This window comes from Pogona vitticeps, chromosome 15 (genome assembly GCF_051106095.1).
Source record: "Pogona vitticeps strain Pit_001003342236 chromosome 15, PviZW2.1, whole genome shotgun sequence".
NCBI classification, from domain to species: domain Eukaryota; kingdom Metazoa; phylum Chordata; class Lepidosauria; order Squamata; family Agamidae; genus Pogona; species Pogona vitticeps.
The window spans coordinates 1,858,870-1,880,423 of NC_135797.1; the positions used below are offsets into that span (position 1 = coordinate 1,858,870).

At 50.5% G+C, this 21,554-nt stretch overlaps 2 protein-coding genes across 7 annotated transcripts in view; one reads left to right on the forward strand and one right to left on the reverse strand.

The window, feature by feature from the left end:
- Positions 1–1,716: 1,716 nt before the first annotated feature.
- Positions 1,717–13,282, forward strand: LOC110081449 (neuronal acetylcholine receptor subunit alpha-7). 2 transcript variants are annotated; one of them, XM_078382203.1, is made up of 10 exons: positions 1,717–4,916; positions 7,182–7,306; positions 8,042–8,086; positions 8,451–8,560; positions 8,751–8,830; positions 9,404–9,571; positions 10,588–10,782; positions 10,977–11,063; positions 11,220–11,329; positions 11,899–13,282. In XM_078382203.1, exons 1-10 carry the CDS (start codon positions 4,844–4,846, stop codon positions 12,412–12,414), a joined length of 1,509 nt encoding a protein of 502 aa, XP_078238329.1. In that variant the 5' UTR covers positions 1,717–4,843; the 3' UTR covers positions 12,415–13,282. The 2 variants fall into 2 exon arrangements, with proteins under 2 accessions (XP_078238329.1, XP_072839922.2); XM_072983821.2 differs by having other exon boundaries at positions 1,719–3,745; positions 7,167–7,306.
- Positions 13,283–13,527: 245 nt separating this feature from the next.
- The window catches only part of CELF3 (CUGBP Elav-like family member 3), a 54,490-nt gene continuing 46,463 nt past the window's right edge, over positions 13,528–21,554 (reverse strand). For 4 of the 5 annotated variants that reach the window (XM_078382205.1, XM_078382206.1, XM_078382204.1 and 1 more), the window contains one exon: positions 13,528–17,079. The gene's annotated coding sequence lies outside the window, so the exon portion shown is untranslated. Of the gene's footprint in view, positions 17,080–20,134; positions 20,216–21,554 lie in introns of all 5 variants that reach the window. The other variant, XR_002300961.3, reaches the window with a different exon arrangement.

Here is a 21,554-nt window from a genome sequence, read left to right on the forward strand (position 1 = left end):
TGGTTGTCGTCAGTTGTTGTTTTCCTCCTGGGCAGAAGCGGTGTTTAGGCTGGAGTTCTGCTTGCCCGTAGAAAGTCACGGGTGCAAATCGAGGGGGCTACGGCCTGTTACTTGAGCTACCTTCTGTGTGTCTGAGGGACGGCCCGCGAATACTCCTAAAATGCTACACAGTGTATAGTCTGCCTTACAGGACAGGCTGTCAGAAGAGGTGCCAAGAAGCTGAGGAGAGAGAAGGACGTGGTGCCACTTTCTTCCGGCTCTTGTGGTAAGCTTGTGGCAGATGGGATAGAGAATTTTGGAAGCTTGGGGCACATAGGTTTCCTGTTCAGACACGCTCCTAAAGCACCACCACTCTTTGCTCACTCAGTGTTAAAATTGAGCAACACCTATTTCTGTGCCAAAAGCATTTAAGAGTCTGCAGTCTCTATTAAGCTCTAAGCTAGCTGGCCCACTTTTACCTGTACAGAATGAGATGATGCTTGTTCTGTTTGGTTGAACCTTTTTGAGCTTGTCACTTTAGGAAGGCTTATAGATATTGTATAGGTTTTATTGAATTTATTGCTTGTCTCCTCACCCCTCAATGGTCACCTTCTATGCCTAGAGAACCATATTTTCTTCTATTCCTGGACCTCAAGCTTGCCTCCATGCCCTGAAATGTATCTTTAGCACAAGCATGAAAGCTAAAAACCTGCTAAATCAATGCCGGACTCTTCTTGCATTATTTTGTGCCTGTCTTGGCCATCTTAAGGTCCAGAAACTTGACCTCTTGTTTAAACGCACACGCACACATGCACACACAGGCTTTTCAAGGACCCATATTCAATTCCCAGAAATACTTCCACAGTTCATCATAGGCTGCTCTTGATCGGTGGTTGGTGGGAAAGGTAGTTGTTCAAGGAAATACTTCCCGAAATATCTTAGCTTCAGGCTTTTGAATAGTTATTTGCAGTTTCTGAAAGGGTGCCTCACTTTGTAGCTCGACAGGGAGAGGAAAAAGGAGAAGTCCGTGTTTAGAGGCCCTGGGGCCTTCCTTGCACAGCAGTCGTAGAGCAGAAATAAAGTTCTTTTTCCTTCTCTGGAGCTCAGCTGCCAGTCACAGCCAAAAGCTTTTTTTTTCCCCCTCTACGATTATGTGGGTCAAATCGGTACGGGTTCCCAAGCAAGGAAGGCGGAGGAGGGAAAGTCCACGTTAGCTAGAAAAGGAGACGGGAGGCCAGGGAAAGGAAGATCTGTCGCGGAGAAACGGAATGGTTTTAACAGTTTTAAAGTATTCATGCTCTCGTGTTCTGTATACCTTTCAAAGACACAGATTTCGGTGTCCCAGATAGTCTGTTGAGCTGCAGTTCGCTAAGGCTTGGTTAATTCCGCTCCCGCCGACGGCATGCCATCCAGCTGCTAGGATCGTCTAGCTGGGTTTTTAATCCCACCACAGCCTAGAAAAGGAAGCAGGTAAGGAAGCAAGGAACCAGTGGCCCAAGAGGCCAGCCTGGCTTTAGAGGGGTTTCCTCTCTTGGCCCTTCAACGAACATCCAGGAGGATGACTTCGAGGAGACCCTCTTGGCGTCTCAGGGCTCTTGACCCTCACCTGGATCAACAGCAGCTTCCCCTCCACTCTGCTGCCTTCTTATCCCCCCCCCCGGTCCCGCTCAGCCCCTCGACCCTAATAAAAGTCCATGGGGCTCTGCCCTGCAGTCAGTGCCGCTGTGGCCTTCCCTGGCCGTGGTTCCCTGTTCGGTGAAACGCAGATCCTTTACATGCCAAGGGCGTTTGTCCAGCTTCCTGCCTGTTCAAGAGCAGATGCTTCAGACAGCAGAGCAAACCTGAGCCCTTTCTTTTTTAATTTGCCACCAGCCGGAACGGGAGGGCTTCGCTTTCCCCCTGCTCAGAATTTATATCTTCGCCTGTCGCCAGGAACCTTATTTCAATTAAAGCTTTGGCCCCTGCGGGGATCCCAGGCGGCTCACTGTGGCAAGTACAATTTGCTGTTCTTGCGTTGCATTGCCCGGCCTGGAGGTGGTCCTGGGAACTGCGGAGCCCAGCGATCAAGCAATAAAGGGGTGGTGGTGGTGGTGCAGGGGAGAGACATTGCAGTGGATCGGGGAGGAGGAGGAGGAGGAGAGAGCAAGGGAGATGGGATTGGGGCTGTCATCACTGACGGGGTGGCTGGATCTCGTTCAGCACTTTAGTGGCTCTTTGGGCTCCTCCCCTGGAGCGCTGGAGGGCCATTTATATCTTTCCATCAGTCACATCCTGGGCCTTCCATCACAACTCGCCTCCTGGCCTCTCCTGGCTACCTCTGGTTTTGTTTATTCACCTCCCTGAAAGATTCTTGGCACCTCTTTGCAGCGTGGCTGCTTCTGCCAAAGAGCCTTGTTTACTTGTTTTTACAGTCAGCTTTGCACCGATTTAACGATCGGCGGCCATTCAGGATCAGGTGGGGAAACCGATCACTCTGTAGTAGCTTTCCCGATGCTTTGCTTGAGGTTTCAAGCAGAAGCTGAGTAACCAACTTGCTAGGGGTGTCCCCGCTCTGGATCCTCTGCTGAGACCAGGAAGATAGTTTAGATGCCCTCCATAGTCCTCTCTGATGAAACAATGCACCTCTGGCTTTTTAAAGCAGCCGTTTGTTATTCATTCAGGATTAAAACCTTCCCGAACTTGCTTTCTAAAAACAGGAGCACTGAGTTTGAATATGTGTAAGAAAAGCATATAGTAGCTTATCTGACAGGGAGCTAATCGGAACAGCGTTGTGGCCAGTTCACTTGAGGTCTGACTTTTTAGGGTTGGCAGCCAATATCTGGATTCTTAGACCACCAAAGCAACCCCCCCTTGCTCAAAGCCCTGCCTGTTGGTCTCTCCGCCTGACGTCACTTAAGAACTTCTGGACAGCTCAGTGGCTTAGGGAGCCAGAGGCTGGGAGTTCAAATCCCCCCCCACAGGGCCTCCCTGACGGAGGCTGAGCTTTTGATGATCCCAGAGGGTCCCTTCCATTTCTGCAGCTCTAAGAAGATTCGAAGATGATTTGTCTATAACTGATTTTTGCTGCTTCATTTGCTTCTCCGCCTGTCTGCCTCCCTGTGAAGCTCTCCGTAATGTTTTTAATCCGAAGCAGGATGGCTCAGGAGGGGTTTTGCCTTGAGCTCAGCAGGAGTCGGTTTTGAGCGAACCGGCGCAAGGACTCCACGACCCCAGTCTGCCTTGCATTCTGTCCGGCTCATAATACCTTCTCTGCCTCTCTCTGGGAGCCGCTTCATCTATTCCTCGCTTCATCTGTTTGTCCAATCTCTAATGGGCTTTTAAAGGGAGACGGAGTGAGAGAGAGAGAAATGCAGTGAAATTAATTCCCCTTATAAGTCCCATTAACGCTGACCTCTGAAGAGCTTGTGACGCTCTTAAAACCTCTTGAGCCCAAATCACCACCAACGATTGAATTAACGAAGGCCCGTAAAGTGTCCAGGATGCTTCAGCCTCGGTTTCCTCCCCTCCCTTCCTTTCTCTCTCTCATTCCTCCTCCCCTCCTCCCCTGCTGTTTCTCTTCTAAATAAAGATTCTTGCTGCCTCCCTCCGTGAGCTGCGCATCCTTCGTATGCCAGTCCAAAGCACGGCAGTGAGAGCGGACAAGCTGGCACTCTCCAAAAGCTGGCGGGTCTCTTTATTTATTTATTTATTTTTAAATTGAACCCGGCGGTCAAGATGGGACCATCAGTCTGGACATGCATCTTAGTCGTTTACGTTCTTTTTCAAGGTAAGCTGCTGTCTACCTTCCCGGGTTCTGCCTGTTTTATATTTTCTCTCTTGTGCTCTCCCCCTCCCTTCCCTGGCACAAAACATGCCCTGAAAAAAATTGGAAATTGGAAACAGGGCAAATCCCCGGCAGGAGGTGGGTTCCCTCGGGCTGATATGTGGGGGACTTTGCAGAGCTGTCGGGATGAAGCGGAAAGCAATCATGAGCATTTCCAATCTCTTCTGCTTTTGGAAGAGATTTAACCTTTTAAAAAGAGAGCCTTCCACTCTCTTTCCTGATTATAGTTGGGAGACCTGGGTAGTTTTTGCTTTTAAGGCTAGGATTGTTTTTTCTTCTTCTTTACTCTCCAAAGATGCCAGAAATAACAGCTCAGAGTCACTGCCCCACAGTTCTTCCTGGTCAAGGTAAAACCTTGTGGTTTCTCCCCCCACACACCTTTAATTTCCAGCAAAGCTGCGATCTGTAAGCCTCATTCCGCTTCTTTTTTTAAAAATCAGGTTTTCAGTCTCTTTCTGTCTCCAGGCTTTGCAGGAAAGAAAGCAAAACTGACTGATTTGCCTGCTCTTTTCCTACTTCCCCCCCCCCCCACTCTGGGTAGGCTTGCCGGGTTAAATTGTCTAGATCTCCTCCCATTTCTAGGGAGAATGGAAGCGTGCAGGCGCCCCTGTCACTTTGGTTTAGGGTCTGGTTTAGTTCAAGGGGGACACCTGATCCTTTTCTCTCTCTCTCCTCTTCCTTCTGAACAGAGCCCACAGCTGGAGGTTTTTGCACAAGCAGAAGGGAGGGTCGAAGGAACACATGGAAATCTCCCCCTTCCAGCTTATGCTCCCAGTAGATCCAGTAAAACCAAAAGGACATCTTGTCTTTCCCCCGTGGTGTAGTTAAGAAGGAACTATTTGTTTCCTCGGGAGACAAGGAAAGACCGTTAGCATAGAAGGCTTTAAAAGGGACTTGGACATACGACTGAGGAAAGGAGAGAGGGGAACATTGACAGCTGTCAGTCATGATGACGTCTTTCCTTCCTGCCCTGGTTTTGGGAGGAGGGGGATTCTTGGAGGCCTCTAATTGTCCAGGGTTGGAAGTGAGGCCATAGTCCAGATGGATCTTCGTTTGGCCTTGTTTCTTCCTCTGGGGGCTGGCATTCTGAGGTACACTGCTGTTCGGCAAGGAGGTTCTGCTCAGCCGACATGGGTAGCAGCAGTTGATAAATCCTTTTCCTTCTCGGTGAATTTGCTCGATTTTTGTTTTAACTCCTTTCCGAGTCCTTGGTGGCTTTCTAGCAGTTTCATGTCAAGAAGGGCACATTTTCCTCCTGAAATGTACGCGTTCTGTGATTTCCGGATCTTTTAAGTGCATCTGCTTCAGCACTTTTGTGTTGGTTCCCCATTCAGATCCATTAATTCCTAAGTCACCTGTGAAGCCATGTTTCCTTTCTGTCTTTTCCTGCAACTGCCAGTGTTAGAAATCTGGTGCTTTTGAGGGGACAAAGTTTCAGTGTCCATACTACGCACCAAAATTTGCCCCTGTCCTTGGTCGTCTGAAGTGAAGCCCCCCCCCTTCATGGTGGATAAGGGCAAGGAAAGGCGGATGCCCTTCGTTGGGGTAGATCTTCCAGCAGTTTTTTGCCGAGACAGGCAAGCATTGCAAAAAACGAGTGTGATCCAGATACACAAATACAGCACTGTTCTTTTGTGTGTGTGTGTGTGTGTAAAAGGGTTCATCTCTGTTGTCCCCTTCTGTGACGTCTTCCCCGCAGGGCACGTGTGCTGGGGGATTGTTTCCTTTCCATCTGGCCACGGCTCCCCCAGAGCCTCCCTCGGCTCCAGCTGGAAGGCTCAGCGGTGGCTGCTTCTGCTGTCAGTGTCCTCAAAGCGAAACCCCGGGGGGTGTGTGTGTGTGGCATCTGTGGGCAGCCTTTCACAGAGCAGTTTTAGTCTGGTTTGCGCCCAGAGGAAGCCTCTTCTTTCCACCACCCCTCCTGTCATCCCCAGCTAGCATGGGCATGGATCATGGGAGCTGTAGTCCAGCACGGACGCTATTGGTGCCCTAGGCCAGCAAGGAGATGGAAAAAGATGTGGAGGCCGCTTCCCCTCCCCGGTTTACTTGGGGTCTTGCCTAGCTGGGAAATCCGAAGCTCAAATCTTGCTTGGGAGCTGGCCTTAGGCAAGCTGCTCGCTCTCACCCTCAGCCCCTTCTCCCCTTGAGAGAGACCGTAGGGTAATTATGCGGACGTAACCCTACACGGTTGTTGCAGCTGGGTTATGAGTGCGAAAGAAGGGCTTTTGAGTACTTGAAAAGGGTGTTACCGTGGAATAAACGAATGGCCCTTCTCCCCAAGATAACAGAGCAGTGTATAAATCAAAATGAGCAGCTCCTCAAATAACCATAAAAATGAAACAAAATACAATTTTAAAGGTAATAAACTTGGGAACAAAATACAATTTTAAACGTAATAAACTTGGGAACAAAATACAGTTTTAAAGGTAATAAACTTGGGAACAAAATACAATTTAAAAGGTAATAAACCAGGAAAACTGCCAGAGCAAAGGAGTTATTGGGGGGGGGGGTGATGACAAAGGGAGCAAGATGCCCCCCCCGGATAATGAAGTCAAACCTAGTTCCCTGAGGATGATTCTACAGTTGCCGATCCTTGAGGCACAACTATCCTGAAATAAATGGGGCTTAATCATAGATTGTCAGTGTAAAAGCAGGACCCCCGCTATTATGATGCAGAAGGAAGCCCAGCCCCTCTGGTTTGCAGGCCAGTTTCTGTGTGCACCATTAAAGTACCAAAAGCATCTCAATGCCAATTTTCATTTAAAAAAAAAACCTGAATATCAGCATGAATGCTTGTTTGTGAAGATGTACCAGGTTGCCGAAAGAGAAGAGGAAGAGGAGCCCACAGGTCCCATGGGGAGGGGACTGTTGCTCACTCTCCAAGCATCAGAAAAGCCCCTGTTGTTTCTGTTGTTGTGTTTTAATATGCTGAGCGTGTGAACGAGAGTCCACTCCGTCAAAGGCAGGTAATGCTAGTCCCTGTCAATCGACGTACAGGTGTAGACTTTGTAGGCTAGGAGAGCCAGGTCGGGTCTGTTGCGGTGGAAAGAGAGTCTTGTGCTGTCCGTCCGGGAGACTAACCAGTGGACCTAAGCGTTCAGGAGCGGCAGCTCGCTTCCGCAGAGGCGAGAAGCATTCGCTGGGGAGGCAGAGATTTGCACACCAGTTTGGACAGGAGGGAGATGGAGGAGGGAGTAGCCCCAGAAAAAGAACAAACCGAAAGGAGGATGGTTAAGAGCGGGTCCTTGAACAAGCAGCTATCTTGGGGTCAGGAGGTCCTTGATTCGGCCGAAGCCTCCTGTGCGGACGGCCCTCGTGGGTGGAAAGAGAACTGACTTGAGCTTCCCTTCCCTTGGGTTTGCAGGCGCCCACGGAGGAGCCCACCAGCGGCAGCTGCTGAAGGAGCTGATGGAGGACTACACTCCCTTGGAAAGGCCGGTCGGGGATGATGCCCAGCCCCTCACCGTCCACTTCACTCTGAGCCTCATGCAGATCATGGACGTGGTAAGCAGCCGGTCAAAGGGCAGTTTTACCGCCAGCACCTCCCTTGCCTCGGTGGATTCTGGAAGCTAAGTAGCATCAGGCCTGGGGTTAGTACCCTGCGTCCCTGCTTCCATAAAGCACCGTTCCAGAAGATTTCATCACTTTGCTCTCACTGTTTCGGTGTTTTCACCACTGACTTTGCTTTTGCCAAGCTGGTCGGAATGGAGTCTTTTTCTGGAAAGCAGCAGGATGTCCAGGATCTGAGTCACAGGCCAGTTTTGATGCAGCTCACAGCTTCACAGTCCCGTTGAAAACATTCAGCAGGTCACCTGATTGGGAAGGTGATCACTGGTTTATCAGGGGAGCTTTAATGAAAGAGGAATGATGGTGCTGATGACAGAAGAGTGTTAAACAAGAGGCCTCTTTTCTTTGTTAGAGGACAGATCCTGTGGTGCTTCCATGAAAGAGGCCTTCTCTCCTGAGAAGACGCAGAGTAGGGGGGAGGCTGTGTCAGAAGGCAGGGTGTGTATGTATGGAAGAACTGCTTCCAAATTGTACTACACAGGAAGGCTTTTTTGCCCCCCCTCCTTTCCCATCCCCTCTCATTTTGTGCATTTGAAGAGGTGGGAATGCTTCTTCTCCCAGTTTTTATGGGATGCCTCTTCTCCCTTAACTTGCTCTCTCCGGCTCCTTTCTAGTTCCTTTCTTTTGTTCTTCTAACCGCCTGCACTCTTCCTTTTTTCTCTCCCCCCACAGGATGAGAAAAACCAGGTGCTAACCACCAACGTCTGGCTGCAAATGGTAAGATTACGGAAGGGCAGAAAACCCATGTGCCAAAACGGAAGTCCCTGTCACACCCTAAAGTTGTGGCAGCAGGCCTGGCACAGAAGCCCTGCTTTTCATCTCAGCAGCTCAGGTTTTGCCCAGTCCACCTTGTTTCCCCCTCAATGGTGGCAGAGCTCAGCTCTTGCAAAAGATTACTTTCTGTGCTCCAAGTTACAGTAAAATGGCACCTGACGTTCTGTGTCTCTTTCCTGGGTTCTGCCTCTTTTGTTCATCAGCTAAGCTGATGAACTGGTGCTCATCCTAGGAGTGTCTTCTGTTGTAATGAAACCAACAGCTGATGAGCATTTTCTTTTTTAAATGCCATTTTATTTCCTTCCAGTATTGGTACGATCATTATTTGCAATGGAACGAATCGGAATATCCTGGTGTGAAATCGTTACGGTTCCTGCCCGATCACGTCTGGACTCCTGACATCCTTTTGTACAACAGGTACGGCATTCTGTCCCCTGGGAGGCCGGTGGCTTTCTGCCATTCCCTCCAAATCGCCCTTGCTTGAAGGGTGACCACAGGAGCATAAATTCGGGTGGATTTTTTGGGTTGCTGTGATTGCCTGCCAAGTTGCCCATCGACCCGCTCCTCTCCCTGTTCCTCCTCTGCCGCTTCCTTCCTTTCTTCTCAGTGCCAACCAAGATTTCGACTCTACCTTCCACACCCATGTCTTGGTCAACTCCAGCGGCTACTGCCAGTGGCTGCCCCCAGGTGAGATGCCCATCGGGTATGGGGTGCCATAGGGAACAAAAGGGGGACATTTGGAAAAAGCAAATAAATAATCATTCGGGTAGATGTTAAAAACAGGTATGGTGACTGTCTGGTTTTCTGCCTCTTGAATTTTCCAGGAGCAGCATAGACTGCCAAAAGTATTTACTGGGAACTGGGTATTTTGAGATGTTGAATAGTGCAAGAGGGAATAACCTACATAAAAGGTGGGATTGCACTCCTCGGTGCTTCCAACAGCTGCTGTTCACAATTTTTTTGCTATAAAAAAAGCAGTCTATATAAAAAAAATGCCACATATACTTTGAAGTAATCTTATTTACAACAGGTGACCCTGAAGAATTAAACTAAGCAAGGGCTCCACCTGCTGCCGGTTTATAAAAATGGTTTGGCATGCTGAGATAGTCTTCGAATCAGTGTCTTCATTCTGTCTTTCCGTTACGTTTTGATCAAATTTGTCCTTTCCGAGGGAGGCATTTAAAGAATATTTGAAACTCTGGTGCTCTTTGGCCTGCTTTTCCTCCCGACGTCCTCTGCCTACCCCTCATCTCTTCCCAGGTATCTTGAAAAGCACATGCCAGATCGACGTGCGTTGGTTCCCCTTCGACACGCAGAAGTGTGACCTCAAGTTCGGCTCCTGGACGTACGATGGGTGGCTGCTGGAGCTGCGGATGATGGATGCGGACACCTCGGGCTACGTTGCCAATGGCGAGTGGGACCTTGTGGGTAAGGGAGACAGGTTGAGCTGACGCTGGGATTGGGGCCTCACGAGCCCTCTTTCCCCTGGCGTCCTTCCTGCCATTTCTCAAGTCTTTGGGCCCAAATGCTAGATTTGCAGACAAAGCAGAAATATAGGCGTATCAGGTGTGCAACTGCCCCTGGTTTCCTTGATTGTGAGGCTGTTGTCAGAACAGCCACAGCTAGAAAGCTAAAATTTAACCAAACTGGCTAGAAATGGGACATCCCCCCCCCCAGCCCCGGATGGCTGGTCTATATCGAGTCCTTGCATGTCAGTTGCAAGCCAAGCCACGGAGATGCCCTTTTTGACAGAGTAGGCAGCCGGCAAAGGAGTACTAAGACAAAAGAGTAAAACCCAAGAAACCAGGAATCCCATAAAATGCAAAAAAAAAAAAAAAAAAAAAAGGATAACAGCATCCTGAGAGAGAAAAAATGGGTCCTTACAGTTGATCATTTAAGGTAAAATAAAGAGGAAAAGAAATGCAGAAAGTAGAAAAACCCTGAAAAAGGTTTTGGGATGCAAGACGACCTCGGTGTTCACGTCCAAGGTCAAGATGCCATCCAGCCTCCAGGAGGAGAGCCACGAGATGTGGTTTGTGTCCTCAAACCGCTTTGAGATGGGGTTGAGGGGATGTTTGCAGAACAGCCCAGACCGTCAATCTGGAGGACACCTAAGAGTCCCCATATTGCACCTCATAAAGCAGCTTCTGACTGAGAAGCGCCCAAGATACTGCCAGGATAGGACGGCTCCAGAATGCTGTGAGCGAAAGGGTCCCCCCCCCCCAAAATGTCCTTTGCAATTGTCAGGCTGGATCTGGCCATTTCTATGGATGGACTGGAAACCCATTTCCATGAGCAGCCTCCAAACAAGAGTTTAGATGTTTAATTTTTGCAGGGAGTGGGGTGGGGTCTGGGTCTGCCTGTCTTTCTGTGCACCCTGCCTGCCTGCCTGCCTCCCTCTCAAGTGACAACGGCCACCTTGTCCCCTCCACCCCCCTGGGCAGCTGTACCGGGAAGTGAGAACAAAGTGTTCTATGAATGTTGCCGGGAGCCCTACCTGGACGTCACCTTCGCTGTGACCATGCGCCGCCGGACGCTGTACTACGCGCTCAACATGTTGGTGCCTTGCTTGCTTCTCTCGGCCATGACCTTCCTCGTCTTCCTTCTGCCGGCTGACTCGGGAGAGAAGATTTCCCTAGGTAAATCTCTCCTGGAAGAAGATGAGATGGGGGAGTGGGGGTGGGGGGCAGCGCAGTGGGTAGTGCCTTGTGGAGGCGAAGGGAGGCTTTAAATCTCACAAGGGGGGGACAGGGAACAAGGCCAGGGCGAAGGTGCCACCGTGGAAGAGGCACTAGCTGGTCCCTGGTGGCTTATTTCTGCCTTCCTCTTGCAGGTATCACCGTTCTTCTTTCGCTCACCGTCTTCATGCTGCTGGTGGCTGAGGTCATGCCAGCCACCTCCGACTCCATTCCACTCATAGGTAGGGAGGGCAGAGCACGGGCAGGGACTGGGGCGGGGGTGTTCCTCTATCCGGCTGCTGGGTTCTTGAGGAATTCCGGGTCAGTAGAACCGTTGCGGTAACAGGTGCCGCATCATCCGCCGCCTTGAGATTCCTTCCACTGTGCTTTCCCTCCAGGGCAGTACTTCGCCACGACCATGGGCATGGTGGCTCTCTCCGTGGTTGCCACGGTCTTTGTGCTCCAGTACCACCACCACGATCCCGATGGCGGGTGCATGCCTAGATGGGTGAGTTTTCAGAGTTTGCCTGTGTCTTTCTCTGCACAGCTCTTGTCCTCCTTTGAACTCTCTTGCAGATCCACCTTCTGTGGGTCGCAACCTCGAAACTGGAGAAGCAACTCTCCCCCCCCCAATCTCTGATCTAAAGCAACCCCCCCTCATGCAAACACGGTGCCCTCCAGGTTTGTTAGGCTACTCTATATTTTATGTCTAAATCTAGATTCTAAGCACCTGGTTGGTGCTCTGGTTATATCTTGTGAGATGCTGATGAAAAGATGTTCCTTTCCTTCTGCCTTATCCTGTTAAAACTATTCCTGGTGATACTTTCCATATTTTTAGCATAATCTTCACTCTTGTCTTTTTTGGCCGCCTGCACGTAAACTAGAAATCTTAAATCGAACCATTCTTCCCAAACGTACGAGTTCTGGTTGGCCCCTGTTTCCTTAAAGTGCAGGTCCTCTATTCTTCTTCCGCCGGCTCTTCCTCTTTTCTCTGACTCATGGTAAAGAGGGTCTCCCGCTTTCTCTTCTCGGCCCCATTGGCTTCTCTTTCTCCTTGTGGGTTTTCTCTCCGTGCAGGTCCAGGTGGTGGTGCTGCAATGGGGTGCCTGGCTCCTGCGCATGCGCCAACCGGGGAAAGAACCTGTGGCCTGGCCGCATTGCACCCCCAGCCTGCTCAGCTGCAGTTCGGACAGCAGCGAAGGCCGTGCCATGCCGAGTCCACAGGCCGCCCCGGTGGTGGCCGTGGCCAACGGTGGCCTCATGTACATGGGTATCCCCCAGGCCTCTTTTCCTGCCAAGCCCCCGGACGTGCCACGGCCCTTCCTCCCCTCCCCAGAGCTCCAAGCCTCCACCTCCGAGGAACTCTTCTCTGGCCCTGAACTGAGCCGCATCTTGGAGGAGTTACGTTACGTGGCCGAGTGTTTCCGAGGACGGGACGCGGCTCAGGCCGCCTGCAGCCAGTGGAAGTTTGCGGCCGCCGTGGTGGACCGGCTCTGCCTGGTCACCTTTGCCCTTATCCACATCGTCTGCTCCATCGGCATCCTCATGGCCGCTCCCAACTTTGCCGAGGCCATCACGAAGGACTTCCTGTGACTCTCCTGGCCCTCCCAAGAGCTTAGCATCCACGTTCCTTCTCTAGCCATGAGGAAGGTCAACCCAAACTGGCTTCCCCTCTCGACTGCTGAGAGGAGGAGGGTTGCGAGAGGTTTGCTGAGGACAGAGAGCCTCGCCACGCAGCGGCACTGCCAGCAGACTTAATTGGGGCCACCCCGAAAGGGCCTTTGTCAAGCCCCACAGGCTTTCCTGGATTAAAAGCAATGGACGGACCAGCTTCCTCATCTCCTCCAAATGATCAGCTCCGCGTTTCACACTGCCAAGGACTTCAGACTCAAGCTGTCCTCAGGATCCGTCCTTCTTGTCCTGTCTGCTACCTCCCTGAGCCCCTCAAGAGTCCTGTTTTAAAACCCGGTGACTTCCAAAACATGATGAGCAGCGCTGAAGTGTTTCATTCCCACCAGGAGTGACGGGGAACTCTGTAGGAAAGTGTTACCACCCCTGGGAAGCTTGTGTTCCAAAACTTCAGAAAGGCCCCTGCCTCTCCCCAGGAATGATGGCCCAGGAGTCCAGTCCTGCTTTGGACCAGGTCCCTCCGCCTCAGTTTCTCTGGGCTGCAGAAATGGGGGCAAGCACTGAACTACCTCTAAACAGAGTTTATGGTGAAGACCAAACGCCGTAAAACATCCGAAGCACTTTGCGATGGAAGAAATGCTTGGCGGTGCCGTTGACAACGAGTATTTTTGCTTTTAATGTTTTGATTCCTTAAATTCAAGATATATTTTCATTATGATTCTGCCCCCTTCCCCATCTGAATCTTCAGGAACTCAGCATTCTATATAAATCTGTGTATAAATGAAGAATTGTTAAATGTGGTACCAAACCATAGAGCCGGTATCTTTCTGTTTTGATGGTGTTTTGACTTCCATATCCTTGGTTATTGTCCGAGGGGGATCAGGGACAGCAGAACCTTAAAATTCAAACCGCCTCAGGGAAGGAGGGTGAAAAAAATAAATTTAAATATGACCGGCTGCTTCAGGAGGATACAAAGACAGCAAAATGAGGTTGGCGATATCCTTATCATTCTCATAGGAGATCCTTGGCCTCTCTCCTATAGTATCAAAAACTGACACCTATGTACAACACCATGTGTTTGTTTTTCAGTTCTTTTATTTAAGACAGAAAAAAATTAAATTATTAAAAGTAAACAGCAATAAATAATCAATAACTTAAGTGTTGATATCATCTGAAACATATAATCCGACTCTTCATTTTTTAAATTCCCCATTGCTAAAGTTCATCTGATCATTTTTTTTTGTCTTTTCTCTCTCTCTCTCTCTTTTTCTTTTGTCCTTCTAAATAAAATGACCGCGTAGTAAACCCACCTCCCACCCTAGAAGGGAAAATAAAAGGAAGAAAGGGAGACAGGATGAGAAGAGATAAGAGGAAAAAAAAAGCAAGTTTGTAAAATCCTCTAAAATCAGAAAAAGGTAAAATGGCGGTGGGCCGAAACCCCTTCTTTTAAAAATTTAATTGCAGCTAATCGCCATGGAATTATTTACAATTACTGGATCAGCAAAAGAGACTGTAAACATATTTCCTTCTCTTTCTTCCGTTCTGGTAGGGCCTCGATTTCAGAGCGCTTTATGGGCATGAGTTCAGAGCATAGACAGATCACGTTTTAAGGTTTTCTCTATTTTTACATCGGTGCCTTATGGAGACGAAGGTAAAAAACAGCAGCAGCAGCAGCAACCCTGTGGTCTTAAGGGTCTGGTGGAGGGTCAGGAGGGACCAAGGTTTATCCAGCTTGCCTTTACAACGGGGCAGGAAGAAAATGCCTTTTGGCCTAGGCTTGGCCTGTGCTGCCAACAGCTCTGAGCTTGGAGGATTTAAGTTTATACACACCAAGGTATTCAGTGGGGGCAGGAGTGTGTGTGTGTATGTGTTACAAGGGAGTGTGTGTCTGTTACAAGATGGGTAAAGAAGAGTTTTGGAGCTGGGATGTGGAGAATTCATCCAGATCTTAGGGAGGGTTGGGGGCGGGTGTACAAGATACCCCGTGTTTTGGGACAGCCCTGGCCAAAATCTGGGAGGAATTCTTTCGAAGCTCCACCTGAACGCGGAAAGGCTGGGATGGCAGCTCTAGGCTTGAGCGCTGTGTGAAGAGTTGAGCGTGCACACAGTCCTGGATGTTTTGGTTCCAACACAGGAAACAAGGTATGTCTCAAAAAACGTGAACATCGTTTCTTTCCTCTTGTTTCCTGTTCCTCGGGTCCCTGTTCTCAGGATCTCTTTCTCTCCCTCTCTCTCTCACGGGAAGGGGGGGGGGAGTCAGCGAGATGGAAAGGATCTGAATGGAAATGTGATCTGTAGCACAACGGACCGAAAAAAGATCGCCCTGTTTGGCAGCCCGTGGGGATGCGGCATTTCAGGAGGGTGTTTCTTGGGGGGGGGGGATTTGGTATGGAAAGCCTTGCTTGCACAGCCTTGAGAAGGGGTGCAGAGGGGACATGGGGGGGGCAGAGTTTTCTAAAGAGTCCTCCTGGGGGAAGGGCTGGACTGAGATGTAAACTTTAAAAATCTCCCAACGGCCTCAAGTCGGAGATCAGGCAGTATGGCGAACGTCCGAAGATTCGGCGGCAAACTCTGCCTGGCCAGCCGGAAGGCAACATGTGGGACAAACAAGCCTCCCTCCCATTCAGTAGCAGGTGTTCTCTTTTGAAGGATGACTCCGAAGCAGATCCTGAGGCCGCAGAAGGGACTGAACCATGCCTGCAGCTTGGGAGGGAGATGCCCCATGGCGGACAGGTGTGGGGTGGAAGTGGACTCGTCCAGCTGTTCTCTTGCCCTTCTTGCTGGCATGAGGCCTGTATGGGGCCAGGGAAGTGTTGGCAGGAGGGTTTCCCTTGCCCTCCGCTGATTTGGGCCCCGCCATGGGCGCCAGATGGTCAAGGTCTGGCTTCCCATTTGCAGGTTCTGTCCAGTCGGGCCCCCTGCGCCTCCTCCTCTCCTCCTCCTCCGGCTTCTGTGTTGGACGGAGGTCCTGACCTGGAATGACAGCAGCAGCCACAAAAGTGGTGGTGACGAGGCATGGGGAAGGCAGGGCGCTGGCTTTGTTTTGATATGAGGGAGACCCTCCTGACACTCCGTGGGCTCTCCTTGCCTGCACTCAGCAATTGGACGGGAAAGCAGCCTTCAGGAGGAGAGGAGAGGAGAGGGAGGCCAGTGGGCCCAGAGGTGAGGGGAGATTCTCTTCTGAAGCTTGAGGGGTAGAGAGGGTCTTGAGGAGCTTCATCCTTGGGGAGCAGCCCAGGGGGCTCTTGGCCGCTCTGCCAGCATTCCCCTCCCAAGAGAACTCCTGCAGCTTTGAACAGCTGAACAACTAAAAGATCATTCAGCACGGATGGTTTTTCTCAGCCGGGGAAACGCAAACCTCCCAGATCTCAAGGAAACCATGCCTGCATTATTCGACTGGTGGCTGACGACCAATGGCAAGAATCCCCTGGTGTCCAAAAGGTCTGCCTGCAGCATAGGCTACCCTGTTGCATCCCTGTATGAGTCCGTGATCTTGGCTTTCCGCCTGTCCTTCGGGCAGGCGGTTGGCGGTGATGCTGGTTTTGGTAAAGGCAGTTAGTCCTTCACACAGAAGGTCCCATGTTCAGTCTCAGAGAACTCACAGGTCGACCTGGGAAACCACCCTCTCCGAAGCTCCAGAGAGCCATGGCTGCTCCTCCCGTGGGTACCAGACGGGGCTTGATGCCCTGAACGACTGGCTCCGTCGAAGGCAGCTTCCTTGGTATCCTTGTGGCCTCTTGGATTCAACCTCTTTTAGGATTTCGGAGGAAACGGTCCCTTTACACTTGGGAGGCTGAGAAACACTTGTTCAAATACAAAGCAGGAAATTTTATTGTGGGGAGCCAGGGCAGAACAGGCAACAGCTGACTCTTCTGAAGGGCCCCTCACACTCTGCCTGCGCGGCTCGTCTCTTCAGCACGCTGCCACCAGGTCCTTCTTTAGACTGTTTTTCTCGATGAACCTCTGGCCCTCCAAGCAGTAAGCAATGCACTTCTGCCCTCGTCTTCATCACCTAAGGTCACGGTTGGGCTCTTAAAGCATGGCTGGAACACACGAAGAACTGGAGAGGAGGATTATTTGGATGTCCCCCCCCCCACTCTCAAAATTCTGGCAGCCTCCGTGTCTACTGTGACTCGCCTATATCCGCTGAGGGACCCAAAGCAGCACAACGGGGGTGGGGGGAAGAGAAAGGACGAAGAGTGAGGACCTGAAAGGCGATGGTGTTTCTTCTGCCCATCTCTAGTCTCTCCTGACTGAGATGATGTGTCCAGAACGAGGGACTCCTGCCTTTAAAGCTTCCGTCTCTCCTGGGCTGGACAAGTCAACGGGCAGGCCCAGTCTCCACAAAACGCAGGGATCCTCGGTGGTGTCCCAGGGGATGGTGGACAAGAGGAGATAGGGAAGGCCTGTCGGGTTTAATCCCTTCTTGAAAAGGAGCTGATCGGTGCATCAGAAGAGCCTTTGAGCCAGCCGGGAAAGAAAGGCCCCCAAAAGCTCTGGGAGCGAGGAGTTGCTTTCCGTGATCTAGGAAGAGGAAGGAGAGGAAAACCGGGAGGGAGGAAAAGGAAAGAAGGAAGGGCAAGAGAATCGGGGGGGGGGGTGTCTTTGCTCCTCCACGGAGTGGTGGACCTAATGAAAGAGAAGAGAAGAAGACAAAACAACACAGAACAGGATCTATTAACTTTTCAATTTCCGTTTTGGGCTGGGCTGCAGACTGAGAAGTTCCCTCATAGCTTGAGACATGCAGAGAGAGGACCTTGGTTTGGCTGGAATCCTGGGTTCATTCTTTCTTGCCTCCTTTCCTCCTCCACCTTTTAGGCCTCCCTCTTCGATCAGCCTCTTTTTCTCCTGAAAACAAGGTCGGACGTTTCCCCCAACGCCACCTTTTGTTTTTTTCCTCCAACGCCCCAGGATTTCAGCAGCCAGGCCTCCGAACGTGAGGCACACCTTCTGCTTGAGGATCCTCCTTCCGGGGAGCAACCCTCCTGCCATGATGCACATCTCCAGGATCAACAGAGAGCGCCAAGATGGCAGCAGAGGGACCCATCCCCCTTTTTTGGGGGGGATCCGGACGGGACTTACTAGCATCACATCAAGGAGGGGGCGGGAACCTGTTCTCTGTTCTCTGTCTCTCATCCTCACCCCAGAAGGGTCTGGGTGGAGAGGAGGCGGGCGGTCATTTCTCATTTGGAACTGCTCCTGTCCGCTGTGGGAGGAGAGGCCAACTTCCTGTCCTTCCACTCACTGACCATAATTGGCATTCCTTATTTGAGTTCCTTGCTTCTAGGAATCACCCATCAGACATCCAAAAAGATATTCAATCGTTACAATAATTAGAAGTTATGACGGGGAGGATGTGGAGGTAGAAAATGACCTGTTTTACTGTAGCTCCTCACCTTCCAGGGTAGCGACAATTAATCTAGGAGTAACAATACTGCCATTACTCATCACAGATCCCTGAGAACTGCCCTGTGGAGCCCACGTCTGAAAGCGTCCGGTCTCCACATGGCGTCAGCCACAGCCCCCACCGATGCTGTTTCGTGACTAGAAATACGGACACGCACACGCACCAACGACAACAACAGAGAGAAAGCAAAAACACAGGCGAAATCCACAAGGACGACAATAACGACGACGATGACAAAAAAAAGGAAAGAGGGAGAGAGAGAGATTTGAGGCCTTCGGAAGCTTTTTGATTCTCGTTGGCAGAACAGCTTGCAGGCCGGGCAGCTCATCAGCAAGGAAGATTCCATCGCAGGGAGCAGTGGCCGGGGACCCGGTCCACCAGGAATCTCTGGTACAAATGGCAGTGGTGGTGGTGGTGGTGGGGATGATGACGATGGCACTACCGAACAGGCACTTGGGAGGTGAGGAGGAAAGGGGCTCCATGCAACAGGAGGACAAGAGAGAGAAAGAGGAGAGGAGAAGCATGTGGGTGGGATGGAGAGGCAGGCAAGCGTACGCTCAAGATGGAAGAGCCAAGGGAGGGAGGCACTGTCCTGGAGGATTTGGGGGTCCCCCCCTTTGCCACATGGGCCTCTGGCCAAGAGGAGGCAGAGTCTTGGCTAGAGTGGGGAGATCAGGCGGCGGGGATTCAATGCCACCGTCTCGGCATCTCGATTTAGGTCTGAGATCTGCGAAGGGAGCTGTGAAGTGAAGAATACGAACTTTGGAGAGGGTTGGCTGCCCTTTGAGATACACTTGCTCCAAACTGGATTTCTCTACAAGGAGCATCCTTCCTCGTACTAAACCCGAGCTTGGAAAAAGTCTGTTAAAACTTAATTCATTGGTCTTCGGTTCATCCCAATTTTTCAACCACAATCTTAAAATCTGTTAAATTTTGAGCAGCCACCAATGGTTCTTAAAGTGTTAATGGGCACTTCAGTTTATTTTAGATGATATTTTGAAGTTCATAATTCAATGGACTGATTGATCATATACAAATCCTTAGTGTTCTAACCTTAACAAATTATTTTTCTTTGGCTGTGTAGCATTAACGCACGAGCACTAATGCGGACTCATGCAGACCAATCAAATGTCCATCAATGGTCAAGAGCTGCTGGTCGCCACCGTCCATTCTGAGTGCGAGGCAGACCACTGAGGCGAACGCTCTGCTTCAGGGTCACATCCAGCAGCTTCGATCCTTTTCCTCAAAGAACTTCCTTAGCAGGAAGCGGTCTGATAAGGAGGCTGAGGACAAAGCTCTGTCTTCACTCAATTTGGAGACTTGCCCTCGTCCCTGTTATCCCAGGAGGCGACTGTCAAGCCTGTAACATCCAAAAGGCACACTTTTAAAGTGGCGATTCTGGAGACCCACTCAAGAGACTTTGTGTGGGAATCCTTCTGAGCTGTTTTTTTTTTTTTTAAACCCAGAATCTGGAGTGTTGAAGCCGGAGATGAGGAGGGACTGAGGCCTCGTTTGCACCCATCTTGCGGGCAATGCGTCTAGAAGTCCAAGTGGCAAAGGTCTAAGAGGGGAGCGCAGGGATTAAGACGTATGACGTGGAAGCTATGAGGCACGTTGACGTTCGCCCACAGGATGGAAAGCACAGTCCGACCACACAGCCCCGCCAGCCAGCGCATCTCAAGAGACAAAAACCATACAGACGAGCAAACACAGTGCAAGCAAGGAAATCATAAAAGAACACAGCCCACAGTGCTACAGGGAGAATCACAGCAGATTCACGGGGGGGGGGGGGGGACTGAACAGAGACGGGTCTTTCGGGCAGGGTGTGTGTCAGATAGATGGGGCAGTGGGAACCATAAGAGATGGCGGCCACGGGGCAACCTCAGTTGAACTCCAAGCTCGCAGAAGAGCATTGTTTCAGGCTGGGGAAGGTGCTTGGGGTTTGGGCCTCTGTGTGTGTGCGTGTGCATGGCCAGTGTGGATGCATGCCTGCGTGGGGGTGTCTGTAGAGACTGTAGATACAGGCGCACTTGTACGGGGTAGCAAGGGGGTGGAGGGCGGTACTTCACCAAACGAAAACTACGTTCCAGAAACTCACGGCACATCCAGTAAAATGCTAGTTCACGCATACGTCATGCAGAAAGAGCGCAACTCGGGTCACATGACGTGTTGTTGGGTCTTTCCAAATAATAATAATAATAATAATAAGAAATATAAGAAGAACAAGAAGAAAGAATACAACCACTGTGCTGGTTCATTCCATAGGATGCAACTTACAAGGGGGGCAACGGAGCTAGGTCTCCCGCGACAGCGAAGGGTGGCTTAGCCACAGAGTCGTCTCAAGAGAGGACGGGAGCCCTGCCGAGGGAGGGCGGGAGGTGGGCGCGGTTTCGAGCAGCAAAGAAAGAAAACGGGAGTTTGGTTTCTTTTTTTCCCATTCTTTTTGCGTGCCTGGTATTTTCTCCTTTAAAAAAATATATTTAAATTCTTTCCCCCACCCACTAATAGTTTTGCTAAGGGTTTTTTAAAAAACAAAATAAAAAGGACATTTATTCAAAATAAAAGGAACATTACTACTCACACACTGGCAAGAGACAAGACAGGAGCGTTTCGACTTTACAGACCTTCAGCCCACCCACTGGTGGGGTGTAAAACATGGCATTTCTGATAGCTTAACAAAAATGGCAGTTCTTGGCAGGGGAAATGAAGTCCCTCTTTATTTCCTTACTCATCCAACGGTTGATTTTGTGTTTTCTCAGGATAACAACATCTCCCTTCCACCACCAGCAGCCATGACGGGCGGCATGGAGACCTGGGAGGGCGCCACCCCTCTAGCCATCACAGCCGGGTGTGGAGCTGGCCAAGGGGTAGCAGGGTGCTGAGCAGATAAGAGTGCCGAATCAGGACCCAGGAGACCCGGGGCTCAAAACCTTCTGCAACCAGCCAGCCCTCAGGGTGACCTCAAGGCCAGTTCTATACCTGCAGCCTCACAGGACTCTGGTACAAGAGGGCGGCCAGTCACCCTCCTGAACCGCAGAGTTGCATCAACAGCCAATGAACCTCAGTGGCATCAGGGGAAAGAGGTACAGGGCAGTCTCCAACACCTACAAAAAAACCCCCCACAGAAAATGAACTACCACTGTCTTACATAAATTAGAGTTGGGCAGAACTTTTCCATAATACTCTTGCTTTGTTTCATCCACATCTCCAAACTCCTGCCAAAGGTGAAACCTCCCCCAAGTTCTCCTGTCCTGTCTGCTTGTGTGGTGGGGATACCTTGTGAAAGTAGATAGAACTGCAGTTGTCCAAATAATAATCCCCCGGCTGCTGTACTGGTTGCAAAACGAGCTACTGGTAGACCCTAAAATGGGCACTGAAAGGTGTGTGTGTATTGGGGGGGGGAAGAGGTGTAAATTATCATAAGACTGAAGAAATTTGAGCCAGTGTTTGACCATGGCTGGATCGCTCTGTGTAGGTGCTTTGTGTCTTTATCTTTGGAACAGATTTTACAGAGGTCTGTACTCTCCAAAGAAAGGGTCTACTAGATCTATATATCCAAACATATATTTCTGTTAGTAATTTGAAAATCAGTCACAATGCTTTTGAAAAACTAGGGCAGAAAAGTCATGGTCACTCCAGAGGTTTTAGACCCTGGCTTTCTTAAGGGCGCAGTGGCCAGCAGTCAAGGGTGATGGGC